This window comes from Gastrolobium bilobum, unplaced genomic scaffold (assembly GCF_033153095.1).
Source record: "Gastrolobium bilobum isolate Gb01-03AN ecotype WA unplaced genomic scaffold, APGP_CSIRO_Gbil_v1 utg41727, whole genome shotgun sequence".
Classification (NCBI taxonomy): Eukaryota; Viridiplantae; Streptophyta; class Magnoliopsida; order Fabales; family Fabaceae; genus Gastrolobium; species Gastrolobium bilobum.
The window spans coordinates 42174-55750 of record NW_026895458.1 but is presented as its reverse complement, the minus strand read 5'-3'; the positions used below and the strand labels follow the sequence as shown (position 1 = coordinate 55750).

Here is a 13577-nt window from a genome sequence, read left to right as displayed (position 1 = left end):
GATTTCAGTAAAAAATATCATACATTTATAAATTTTATTTTTAAATGTGTAATTATTAAGTATTAACATATAAATATAATCGAAGTAATATCATAACATTAAATTATAAAAATATTTTTATCAATATTCAGCCAAATGATTTTTTTGATTATTTTTCTTTGTTTTTAAAAAACAAAAGTGACAAAATGTTATTACTCCGGTAAACTTGATTCAGTGATCTGGGAAACGGGATTCCGTGCCCCTCTAAATTCGAATGCATTTTCAAAGACGATAAGAGCGAATAGAACTTGGCTTCCACGTTTGGCTTCTACGAGAACGAAAAAGGTGACAAAAGCAAAAAGAAATAGCGCGGTGGTTGCAGAATAAGAAGAAGAAGAAGATGATGAGAGAGAGAAAGGGTTGAGCATAGCAAAGGGCATCGCGGTAATTTCAATCCATCTTCTCGTTCATGTTCACATCCATCCTCTTGTACAGCAACAGCGACACTACCATTCTCGCCGTCGGCGGCGGCAACGGCTGGTTCTGGTTGATGGCTGCCCCGGCGACGCCCTCTACTTCTGCGGTTGTGTTCACGGCCCTAGCCGGCGTTGCTCTGTTGGCTGTCATTTTCTACGGTGCCAGTAGGTAAAACCAACAAGAACCAAAAATAATATTAATAACAACAATTGAACCAAAAAATAAAATAAAATTAATCACATTAGAGAGCTTCGAAAAACCCTAGACACAACGTAGAAAAGTGTGTATGTATGTATGTATGTATTTATGCATATATAGGAATTATTATAGATGAATCCCCTTAGACGAAGTAACAATCCATTTTCGTCGTCTTCGAATTCCTCTCCTTCTTCTTCATCGTCGTTGTCGTCGTGGATTAATTTGCGTTCGGTTCTAGTCGTTGTTAACTCTTCCTCACCGGCTTCTTCTCGTTCACCGTCTGATCGGTGAGTTCTTTCCTTTTGTTCTCAATTTCTGTTTTTTAGTTACCAAAAAGATGTGTTTCAACTCGGATTGTTCTATGGTTTTGTGTTTATTTCGTGGCAGATCTCTGTTTCTCGGAATCCCCAATCTTCCTATCATTGTCAGCTTAGGTTGATCGGCTAGTGTGCATTTTTACTTTGTGGTGCTGGTAGAATTATTTCATTTGTTGGAATTAAAGTATGTTTTTTTAAAAAAAAAAAATTTTTTTGATGTGATTCATGTGAAAGAAGAAGATGAAGAGGAGGGAAGAGAGATGCTGAGAGGAAAATGAATCTTTCTTTTGGTGTTGGTGTATATTCTCGAATAGGAAAATTCCTCGAATTGAAGTTCCTTTCTTCTTGTTTTCAGCTTCATCTCTTATTCATTTCAAATCAATTGCCCTTAACGAAATCACCTGTTAGGATTGCATTTGTGGTTGGCTATGAGAATGTTACGTAATGATGATCTTCATTGGTATCCAAATCCTGCTGTTGCTGTGTTTCTTTCCTGAGCTTAAAAGAAAAATATGTGCTATCATATATTTAATGAGCATGTCTCATGTTCATCTGTACACTGGAGAATGATATTTTCTGGACCTAAATATATTTTTGGCATGTAAAAATACAGTCATGGTTGTCCTGCTGCATCAATTACTTAATTTAGGGGCGTTAATAATCTGGATTTTGTCTGGATATATACATCTAAGGGATGTTGATTTTATTCAAATACAATCTTTTATTCTTCATATCCCCAGAAATTTTTTCTCGGAGAACATAGGTTCTTTCCTCCCTCAGAAAGACTAAATTGATTACTAAAATTAAAAAAGGGTAACTTTAGCAGTAAAGAGAGCCACTGGTGCTTTGTATACTGAGGTTAGTAATTTGTTGTACTAGAAGTCGACAACTGACAGGAGCTTCAATCATAAATTTAGACTGATACTTCTTAAACTTGTGTAGTTAATTTTCACATGCAAATAGTAGGTAGCACTAATACAATATTAACTATGTAAGTTGAATGCTTGTAGTATTGGATGCATTTGAGTGCTTTATCATTAAGGAACTAAGACAGTTCCACATATAGGATTTCAAAAAAATCAACAAACACTAACATAATAAAATGTATGAAATCTGTGGCAAGACTGTAATCAACATAGAAATTGTAATTGTAAAATGCTTCAATTTAGAGATGCTTTTTCAACCATAATTGGCTTGAAAAAGGTTCTTGATTGTTCAATAGCACTATTGTTTACTTGGAATATGGAAGAATATCTTTTTTTTTGTACTTTTTGACAACTCTAATTACTTCCATGGTTGTTGGCTGCTGATTCTCTATTCTAAAAATTGCTGACATAGTAGTTCTTAATTTTTTTCCATCATATGTTAAGGGGTCGGCTTAAATCACCATGGTCAGCCAGGAAAAGAAAGGATGCCCTTTCACCTCAGCAGTGGAAAAGCTTGTTTACAGAAGATGGTAGATTCTGTGATGGTGGAATTAAGTTCCTGAAAAGAGTACGCAGTGGAGTGAGTATACCTATCCTTTTATCTAGACTTTAAAATTGTGTTTCCCATGGTTCTTTGAGGAACTAATTGCATTATCAATATCTGATGCAGGGTGTTGATCCTAGTATTAGGGCTGAGGTTTGGCCATTCCTACTTGGAGTGTAAGCACGCTATTGTTCTTGTTTGATTTCTAGATGATCTTTACTATTTATTTCCTTGCATACTTACGATGAATCTTATTCATCTTTGAATTAATAGCTCAACCTTGGTGTTTTTCTCCATTTATTTATTAGGAAGGATATGGTTTGGCTTGTCCCTTCTTTATTTTAGTTTATTAGAATGCATTTTATTGTTTTCTTTTCATTCTTCTACATGTATTAATTTGTTCAGATAACTTTTATATGGTTACTGATTACACTTGTTCTTTTAAACAGGTATGACTTGGAAAGTACCAAAAGCGAAAGAGATTTTAGAAGAATTCAGAATAGGTTGGTATATAAGTTTGATCTCCAAATATTTAATTAATCATTTCTTTTCGTGCTTGATCCATTATGTTTCCCCAGACTTTAAACTTATATTCTTTGTACTTTTCCCATTTTTTTGGGCCGCTGGGCGGGGCCTTGTTAACATCATGATGAATATATTGCAAATCTTTATACACAGAAAGCAATACGAGAAACTTCGCAGGCAATGTCGGAAACTCATCAAGCAAAGAAATGATAGCATTAATTTAAATGAAATTGGTGAAATCAGCTATGAAGGAGATGGAGATTCTGGTTCTTCTAGTTCTGAAGATGCAGCCAGTGCCAGGGAATCCCTTTCTAGTGAGGACAAGAGCCCAGATGTTGAATATTCAGATAATCCGTCCAGTGCCCTGCTGGAAGGAGATGATGTTTCTAATGTCAACAATGCTGATGCCTCTGTTCAGGATACTGATTCCTCTGATTCAGTCACCTCAGAAGGTCCTGAAGTAATTCAGGCAGTTCCTTCCGATGATTTTCAGGAAGAGAACAGTCCCAAGAAAGCTTCCAAGGAACTCTCTTCTCCCTTACAAGCAAAAGTTCCATCAAAACTACCAAGTACTGAAGATTTTTCCACCTGGCAACGGATTATCCGACTTGATGCTGTACGTGCAAATGCAGAATGGATGGCATCCTACCCCTCTCAAGCTGCAATATCAGACAGCAGGGCACGTCGCACTGCTGAGGCTGTTGGCTTGAAGGATTATGGTCACCTAGAGGCCAGCAGAATCTTCCATGCTGCCCGACTAGTTGCTATTCTTGAAGCATATGCACTATATGACTCTGAAATTGGCTACTGCCAGGGTATGAGTGACCTACTATCTCCTATAGTTAGTATTATAGCTGAGGATCATGAGGCTTTCTGGTGTTTTGTCGGATTCATGAAGAAGGCACGGCAAAATTTTAGGCTTGACGAGGTGGGTATTCGGAGGCAACTGGATACAGTTGCAAAAATAATCAAGTTTAAGGATGCCCATCTATTTAGGCATTTGGAGAAGCTTCAGGCTGAGGATTGCTTTTTTGTCTATAGGATGGTGGTGGTATTGTTTCGAAGGGAATTGACATTTGAACAGACTCTTTGCCTTTGGGAAGTAATGTGGGCAGATCAAGTTGCTATCAAGGCAGGTATTGGGAAATCTTCATGGAGCAGAATTAGGCAGCGTGCTCCACCAACAGAAGATTTATTGCTTTATGCAATAGCAGCTTCGGTATTGCAGAGAAGGAAATTGATCATTGAGAAGTACAGCAGCATGGATGAGATCATTAGAGAATGCAATAGCATGTTAGGACAGCTTGATATTTGGAAATTGCTAGATGATGCACATAACTTAGTGGTCACGCTTCATGACAAGATAGAGACATAATTCTGATGACTGAAATAAACCAACATGTTTATATTATTATCGTGAAAAAACTTATTTTTCAGGCTACCAGATTTCTCCTCTTGATCCAAAATTAGCACTGGAACTGCAAAGGTTGTTGTTTATTACTCCGAGGTCAGCTCCTTAAACATGGCATTGCTTATTTGTATGGCTGTCTCGACAATGGTGGCTAATGTGCAGATGGAGGTTGGCTAGATTCACATGGCATCTTTTATTTATTTATTTTAGCTTCATCTTTCTCTTGTTCTTTAAATCTCTTCAAACCATTCATCGCTGTAACTAGGATGCTTGTTTTTCTAGCTTTAAGTTACGTAAGATTTATCTCCGCATTTTTTAGAAGGGTCTAAAAGACCTTTTCATATTTATTAAAGGGAATTAATTGAGGAATGATATTGTAACAACCAATTAGTGTTACTACCAATTAATTTTACCATTAGATCGATTATTGATCTAATGGTTATATTATTTTCATCTTTGTATGGTTATGATTTTCTATATTTAATGTTTTCATATTAAATATGTGGAATCATAAGTCATAACCATACAAATATGGAAATAAATATAACCGTTGGATTAACATAATCGATCTAACGGTGAAATTGATTGGTAGTAATATTGGTAATAACACTAATTAGTTGTTATAATATCCTATCTCGAATTAATTTTCTCATTTTACATAGAAAATTTTCTCATGTAAAATAGTTTTTGCATGATAAAATTATTTCTCTTTATTAAATGTACAAAACCCTCTTCCGTGCAATGGACATCCATTTAACCGATAAAGTGTAAAACAATCTCTTAAACTTTGAGTTTGTGCTGTTTACTCCCAATTATCCATTAACAGTAGAAATGCTCAGTGTTTTTTTTTTTGAAAAGTTCAAAAACTTCTTGTGATTATCACTTACTCCCAATGGTTCTTTTAATCCAAGTCTATCTTTAAAATTATTAAAACTTGATTTAACTTGTCTTTTATTTATGTTTTGCCTACATTAAAAGCATTGATCTATCATAAAAGTCTTAGCACAAAAGTGAGTATAAAGATTAGAGCAATCACAATGAAAAGTAGAGAAAAGAAGAGAGAAAAGCAAAAGAGATAAGTTTACTTTGTTCACCCCTGTGGGGTTAATATGTTTATGTCGATTTGCACTATATAAGTATATGATATAATTAACTGAATATAAAGATTAGAGCAATCACACAATGAAAAGTAGAGAAAACTACAAAAGAGATAAGTTTACTTTGTTGACCCCTGTAGCTTGTAGGGTTAATATGTTTATATCGATTTGGTATGGGGATATCGATTTGGTATGAGAATTGTTTTATCTATTAGTGACCCTTCAATTTTTATGTAGAATATATATATATATATTTTAATAGATACGAGTCCTACACAAAATTTGTCTATAGTATAAGATACTTATTTCTTATTGCATGATAAAATTGAAACCCAGTAAATATATGATATAATTATGTTATTCTATTCTATATTTGAGGTGAATTAGATTGTGTTAAAAAGTTATAAAAATATAATTTTAAATAAAAGATATCAAATGTCTAACAAAATTTTCTAAAATGAAAAAAAGTTATATTTTCAACATATATTTTTTAAATTAATCGTCAATATTTATGTATGTTTCATAACAAAAATAATTTGAATAACATTGATATGAAAAAAAATTCACAATGGCATGTACATGAAATAATTTAATTTGGATTATAGCTTGCATTAAATTATTTAGTGAATAGAAATAATTATTAATTATGTGGGCAAAATTTGAATAGAGTTAGAGATTTGTTATTGTGAAAGTCAATGATTTTTTTTTTTGTTTGCCCAAATTCGTTCCTAAGATATTTACTGTTGTTGAACTTTATGTCATGTAATATTTATTGCTTCTTTTATGGGGTTGACCTATAGCAGGTGCTGATTTTCATATTACAAATGAAGCTCCTAGGTAAAGAGCGTAGAATTAGTTCCAGATAAGAGACGGATGGAATGTTTTATATTCTATCCCGTTTAATCCTGACCCAACCCTCGGAAAAAATAGCTTACCTATGATAAAATGAAGTTATAAAATAAACCATTCATGCCTAAAGACCAAATTAACATTTTAGTTTATTATCATTATTATTATTATTATTAGTAATAAAAAAGACCAAATTAAAATGTTAATTATGCATCCGATTGAGAAAGGGGCAAAATTATTTCGTTTTGGATTTGTTTGAGTTCTATATTTTACAAAATCATAATCAGGAAGAACTAGTTCACTATTTATTTTTATATTCATACATCAAAGCTCATCGTGTTCATCATCGCTTTCCTGATGCCCATCTGCATGAACTGTGTTGTAAAAAACAAATTCATGATCAAGCATCTCCTGGAGTGACAATTTTCCATCTTCATTATCATCAGCCTGCACAAACAGAACCAACAATCTCACATATTCAAACTACCTTTTCTTTTAATAATATTATATTTCTTTAATACTATTGAACCTGAAGGATGAATAATATACGAATTTATTATCGAATTGGTGACTACTTAATCACAAAGACTTCACGAGAGAGAATATGTAAATATGCTATGTGCTTGGCTACATTCCTATTTTTCGCCATTCTCATTTCATTGATAATTGCCTTCTATTTGTATTCCAATCACGCAACACACAAACTTTTACAATTCATGAAAAGTAACTAACCTCATTCATTAAATAGCACGTGAAATATTTAGCATAAGCTAGCTCTCCAGGGTAGATGTAAGGAAGTATCGGTATCAATTCTTCCGGTGACAATAACCTACCAAATATATGTTAATGGTAAGTTTAGAACAACAAAAACAACAATTCCATAGCACTAAACCAGATATATAGCTTATGTCAAAGAATGAAAATTCAATTTATAATTGTTGATTATGTAGAAACATATATTTCCTAGGCAGAAACAAAAACTTACTGGTCCTTGTTCACATCAAGCTCAGCAAATTTATCCTTTGCATCAGGTACATTCCCTCCATTAGTTTCAAAGTCCATATAACTTACGTAAGTACTATATACATGGTCTTCAAATTCGTCGAAATTCAGTTTCCCATCCATTTCATCGTCCATGCGCCTGGATCACAAACAAAGCAATATGTATGCTAATTAAGCCAATTTGCACATTCAAGTGGGTCCATATAGGAAATTATGAGCTTAATATACGTAACTGAAATTCTCTTCCCCAATTGAAACTATAACCACTAAACTATAATCTAAATTAATTATAAGCAAATGACAAGAATTGTACTCTTTTTTACAAGAAGAACTTACTTAATTTTATCTCTCAACATCCATTTCAGCATTTCCACATTTTTGCTGTCTTCTGGGTTCAAAAAACTGCAAGAAGAGTTGAATCTCTTGTGATCAATTCCAGTGCATAAAATAATAACAATTCAGGCAAGATGTAACTAACCATGTATAAAAGAATATTGAAAACAAAAAGAAATAGTGATCAATTGTTTATTACTCTCTCAGCTCGGTGAAGTTAAGAAGTCCATTGTGATCAATGTCTGCAGTATCAAATTTCTCCATCCACCATCCTGCTTCACCATGCCCCATATCTTTTTTTTCTGTTTCAGCATATACTTTTATTGTCAAACCCATATCCAATATATATACTCACTATTCAACAAAAACTTTATCAACAACTGGATCAATCCAACCCTAAACATAAAAGGAGAAAAAAAAAAAAAAAAGAGAGGATCAATCCAACCAAAAATTTTCAGAGGAACCAATATTCCCATGCATGATAAACTTGAGACAGAAGTTACTAGGTAAAAGCCCATAAATTAATTTATATCTCTAATTCACTCCCTCGTCCAAAGAGTAGGCTTATTTTACCTAACTACTAAGATTAAACTATTAACTATTTAATTACATATAGACTTGTATGCTATGTTATTAGGACAAGACTTGGAGGAGCAGGAGCAGTAACATTGTACCATGTTGGAGTCTGGTGCAAGAGTAACTATGCGTGTAATTAATCATCACCTCTGTCCTCACAAGTCAGGAAATCTATCATCTTTATCCTCGCAAGTCAAATCTATCATCTCTATCCTCGCAAGTCAGGAAGTCTTATGAACCGAGATTTGTTCTTAAACTATTACATAAAATATTGTTAAAACTCATTTAATAATTTTATATCTCAATTACTTTGAGTGAATATTTATTTACTTATTCTCTAATTTATTTATTTTTCCTTAATCTGTTCTTGTTGTTTCTTTGAATTCATCGACTTTAAACCTCATTTAATATGTGATGATGTTAAATTTCCTTAGTTAGAGTAAACCCTTTTTTCTCTAGCTAGGAAGATTAATTGCTAACAAAATGGTTAAAAAAAACAAAAAAAACGAACAAGAGGAAACAAATTACGTATATCCTTTTCAGAAAACTGAGGTAGAAACTCGGTAAAAGAGATAGCGAAGTCCCCATTCTTGTCCTTGGAGTCCAACTCAACCTGGGTGACATAATCCAATCTCTCAACAGCTCGTTGAGAAATCCAAGCCTCTAACTCATTGAAACCAACAACACCATCTTTGGGTTCTCTATCCAACAATGGGAACAAAATGATCAACCTCAACGTGGTGTTCAATCTTCCACCCGATGTAAGATATTGATAAGTCTCCAAAGCCTCACTCACCGTCGATGTTGTTGACAACATACGAGGAGGAGAATGCTCATCATGTTGCTCTTTTTTTTCTGTCTCTCTCTCAATCTTTGTCACAATTATAAGAGGGTCAAAATTTGGTGCATGCTCAAGTATTTTGTACCCTAACCTACGATTAAGGCCTTTACCTTTAGGTTCCTTAAGGTTCAATGGGGATAATATGATTATAAGGCACAATATGGCGGTGGCTATTAGGACACAAACCACCGCCTTTGACATTTTCAGGTGCCTTCAGAGAAAGAGCTATGGAGAGGGATAAAGAAAGATATTATGGGAGGGGAAACCGGTTATTATTAGTGGTTGGAATTTAATTAAGGGTTCTTACAGCACTGCTCAAATGAGAAATGACCTATAGTTGCCATTTTCTGCTATGTTTTTTTTTTTTTTTTTTTTTAATTTTATTTTATTTATGTACTAAATTGGCTTCTATGCTTGGATGGCTCTAAAGCCTTTTGCTTGCATTAGTAATGTGACAACATTATTAAATTAACCACAACCTATGATTGTGAAGTGGATTTGGTTGTTTCAGCTTCATTGACAAATAAGAAGAGAGAGTGTTATTTTTTATTGGAATAATAACACTTGTGATTAATTAATGCTTTGATTATGAACTTGTGCTATCTGAATTAAAATTAAAATCAAAATCAAATATATATTTTTAATATGTTTTTTTTTGTTTCAGGCTGAATTAGGAATTCTTTTGACATGACCAATCGAGTCAATTTCATAAATTATTATTAAAATCACTCAAGTAAGCTTAAAAGAGAGTTAAAAGGTAAGTATAATGGCTATGAAAGATGTGAAAATTGATCTCATGAATCCTCTTAATTAATGGATTCTCCATCCAGTCAAAAACTTTTCCTTTTTTTTCTTTTGTTGTATCTTTTTTTTTTTCCCTCACTATTTTATTCTTTTCACTTTTTTCTTAAAAAAAAAAAAAAAAAAGGTAAACCGATCAAAATAGTCACATTTCCATACTGAGAGTCTGGAACTGGAAGGCATGGTTGCTTTATTTACAAAAGTTGAAAAACTATTAATAGAGAGGGCAATAATTCATCCGAAATGAATCATGTGTACCGCCAACCAAGGTTATTCCCTTCCATAATACCTACCAACTTTTTCAAGGTAATCCATCTCCTCCATGAAAAGAGATTATGAAGAATTGGAGTCCAAGAAGATGGTGAAAATTGATGCAAAGTACCTGTTTGTTTGTATTGTTTTTGCTTTAGGCCACTGATCATATTTTGAATTAATGTTTATTTTTCTTGAGACATTATCTTAAACAAATTTTCATGTGTATTCAATTTTCTTTCTTTCTTCTTTGCTTGAATTTCTGATTCTCCAATTTGTTTTGTCATCAAATGGTTTTGTCACATTCATGCATATTCAATTTGTTTTGTCAGATTCATTCGAATATTTCAGTTTAATCACTTAACTCTTAATTAGACCACATATACGGGGTATGGGTTAATCCATTCCATATAATTATATTCATCCACAAATTTGTTTAGTAAAGCTCCAACTTGATATTTATTCGATAAATTATATATCTAATGATACACCAACATTGTAGCTAAACCCACCAAATATGACTTTCTTTTTCACAAATGATGTCATTTCAAGAAATGTGTGGTAGAACATCCCTTGCAAGATTCCTTTCAGTTCTATCTAGCTGCTCATATTGTGAGGAAAAATCACAAAAAGGAACGCATACGAGGCCTGGTTATAGACTGTGCCCCATCAACAAATATGGTTGTTCCTGTCATGTAGCATGATCCATCACTGATTAGATAGATAACTGTAGAAGCCAGATCATTCTTAACATCAAGCCATCGTTCAAGTGGCGCTGCCTCCTTCACCAACTTCTCTGCCCTTTCCCTTCCCACAGATAATGGGAATTCATCAAGCAGGTGCAGGCCCCTTGCAATAGCATTAACTCTGATCTGGTACTTTCCTATCTCCAAAGCCGATGCCTGAAGAAAACAAGAGTATTTCACTCCAAATGTGAAATGCAACTAAAAGCTATCTTGAATTGTGTGATTAAGCAGTTATAATATACATCAGAGCAACTTCACACCACATGGCTTATATATTAAATCCTGAATAATCCAATTGAAGGAAACACTAAAAAAGCTAAAATATCACAAGTTCAGTGCTTAATAGGAACTTCAAGCATGGTGTACTTCTAATATGGGAGCTTTAGAATAGGCTTAAGCTTAACTCTGGCCAAAGTTCAACAAGAAAAGCCCATTGCAACTACAGAGAAAGAGTAAAAGTTCACTTTTGTCATTCAAGATAACGTAAACATCTAAATACTAAATTATATCATGCCCTCTATTCAGTCACATAAATTTGTTCATCAGCTAAAAACTTCCCAAATTTGACTTAAATAATCTCAGCTGATCAAATTAGATTAACTTAATAAAGCATGCACCACATCCATTGTGCATATCACATCAGTCAAATCAAAGCTGACTCTTTCTTGCCACCATTTTGCTCGGTCTTCCTTTTCTAATCATATTCTTTAAGTTTTAAATTGATTGCAACCTTATCTTCCAATCCAATAACCAACTTAGGTCCTTATTATGTACATAAATTTTCTAGGTAACTTTAGAACAAAAGTAGTCGCAACTCCCAATTGTACAAACAAATTGAAAGAATAATTAATGGATTTGATATATAAGATAGAACTGTTGAAGGAAGAATTTACAAGAACAATGGGAGCAATCAGAATAATTATGAAAAAGGCAGAGACTAAAAGGGGATCAAAAGTTTTAACAGTAGTTAACGCAGTTTGCCCCTTCTGCAGGGTGGGAGATTCCTTTTTTTTTTTTTTTTCATTTTATATGGTGAAGAAGGTATTGCACTTGAATCATCCTTCTCCTTTGTTCTCCTCATCCTTCTCATAATACCTATTTCAATTAGTCATTTTCTAACATGCAGCAAAAGCATATGATTTCATCTCATCTCCTGTGCAATCCATGTAGGCACTGCTCCTAAAAATGTATAGCCACTTCTCATTCTAACTGTCTAGTATTGAAATAGACATGCCAGGATGTAATTCAAATCAGAAGTATATATCCAATAAAAGCAATGCAGTGATTAAGTCAATCATGACTCTGAGAAAGAATGATTACGGTCCAATCAATTTCATAGAAAACACAACTTCTCTCCATAAAAAAAGTCGGCCGAAAAAGTTGATCCCCAATAAAAGTCAACAAAATTTTCTAGTATGAACCAAGGAACACCATCACACAAGGACACATCACAGACTGCAATCAAAAGTCATAAAAACCTTCTCTCTTTTCTATATTTTTTTTTTCTCCTTTTTTTTTTTTCTCCGGTTGTCATACTAAATGTAAAATCCATCAAATTTGACAAGGCAATTTTCAAACAAATAATTTGACAATATCACAATCATGATATTTGCAGAACCAAAAAAAAAAAAAGAAGAAGCTGATAATAGATATTCTCTTACCCTAACTAACTGCTGCACTCCGGCCAAAGCTGAGGCATATGCAGTAGCTCCTGGATAAAGCCCTCTTTCAGAACCTATTATAGATGTTAAGAATACAATGGAACCTCCTGTCTTGAAGTTCCGCATCCTTTGGCCAACAGCTTTTAACAAAAACCATAAAGCCATAAAATTGATCTTCACTATTTTCTTGAACTCATTCTCAGCCAACTCAAGATGCTCTTGCATCTTTCCTGTTTCAAATGATTAGAAGCCCAATTCAGCTCATAGATCCATCCACACACAATTTAGGTCTTCCAAATAATTGTATTTGATAAAAATCGGTTTATTTATATAACTGTTCCATTCAAACTTTTGATAGTCACATGATTATAAGTAACAGCAACAGTTAAGGCAAGACTACCTTCATAAGTGTAACAGTTAACAAAAGCATCCAATTTGCCCAATATCTGACATGCCTTGTCAACAGAGTCATGAAAAACGGATTCGGATTCACCCTCCATGTCCAAACCAACGACCTGGACCACAGGATCAGAACCTCTGAGGTTGAGGGAACTCATGATTTTGTTGGCTATGCTCAGCAAGCAGGCCTCATCTCCCATCAAAACCAACCTGAATCAATCAATAAATCATGTTCACTTCATTCAACAAACCAAACAAAAAATGACAAACAGAGAGAGAGAGAGAGAGAGAGAGAGAGAAATCATTCACCTGCATCCTTGTTTGGCTAAATGGAAAGCAATACCCTGCGAAACTTCGTCGCCGTTTGAGGTCAGCAACACTCTCTTCCCCGATTTCTCCATTCTTCTCCGTCAAACACTTTCAACGACCGTTGAACACGATTGCGTCTAATTTTATACACTTTTTTTTTTTTCTTTAAGGCTTTAATGTTTCTAGGTGAAAGTAGATATTTACATTCAATACAAAATGACTTAAATAACTTAGTGCTTGCAATTTCTCATTTCGTTAAATGAGAAATGCAAGTTTTCTTACTGACAGAGAAAGGGGTAGGGCCTACCTTAAAGAAAAAAATAAAAAATAAAAA

The 13577-nt window shown here is 33.7% G+C and overlaps 3 protein-coding genes across 4 annotated transcripts; 1 reads left to right on the top strand and 2 right to left on the bottom strand.

Moving 5' to 3' along the window:
• Positions 1-221: 221 nt before the first annotated feature.
• Positions 222-4836, top strand: LOC133312929 (rab GTPase-activating protein 22-like). Of its 2 annotated transcripts, none has more exons than XM_061514220.1 (5): positions 222-614; positions 2368-2477; positions 2568-2617; positions 2891-2944; positions 3120-4836. In XM_061514220.1, the coding sequence occupies exons 1-5, from the start codon at positions 449-451 to the stop codon at positions 4339-4341; spliced, it is 1602 nt and encodes a 533-aa protein (XP_061370204.1). In that variant the 5' UTR covers positions 222-448; the 3' UTR covers positions 4342-4836. The 2 variants fall into 2 exon arrangements, with proteins under 2 accessions (XP_061370204.1, XP_061370194.1); XM_061514210.1 differs by having other exon boundaries at positions 222-624; positions 2342-2477.
• Positions 4837-6578: 1742 nt separating this feature from the next.
• Positions 6579-9276, bottom strand: LOC133312956 (uncharacterized). The gene is made up of 6 exons (XM_061514258.1): positions 8763-9276; positions 7858-7960; positions 7662-7727; positions 7309-7464; positions 7056-7152; positions 6579-6770 (listed from the first exon to the last, which is right to left on the bottom strand). Exons 1-6 carry the CDS (start codon positions 9274-9276, stop codon positions 6648-6650), a joined length of 1059 nt encoding a protein of 352 aa, XP_061370242.1. The 3' UTR covers positions 6579-6647.
• A 1284-nt stretch (positions 9277-10560) lies between these two features.
• On the bottom strand, positions 10561-13377 carry LOC133312947 (uncharacterized). Its single transcript, XM_061514246.1, has 4 exons — positions 13244-13377; positions 12936-13144; positions 12536-12765; positions 10561-11030 (listed from the first exon to the last, which is right to left on the bottom strand). Exons 1-4 carry the CDS (start codon positions 13333-13335, stop codon positions 10752-10754), a joined length of 810 nt encoding a protein of 269 aa, XP_061370230.1. The 5' UTR covers positions 13336-13377; the 3' UTR covers positions 10561-10751.
• Positions 13378-13577: the final 200 nt, after the last annotated feature.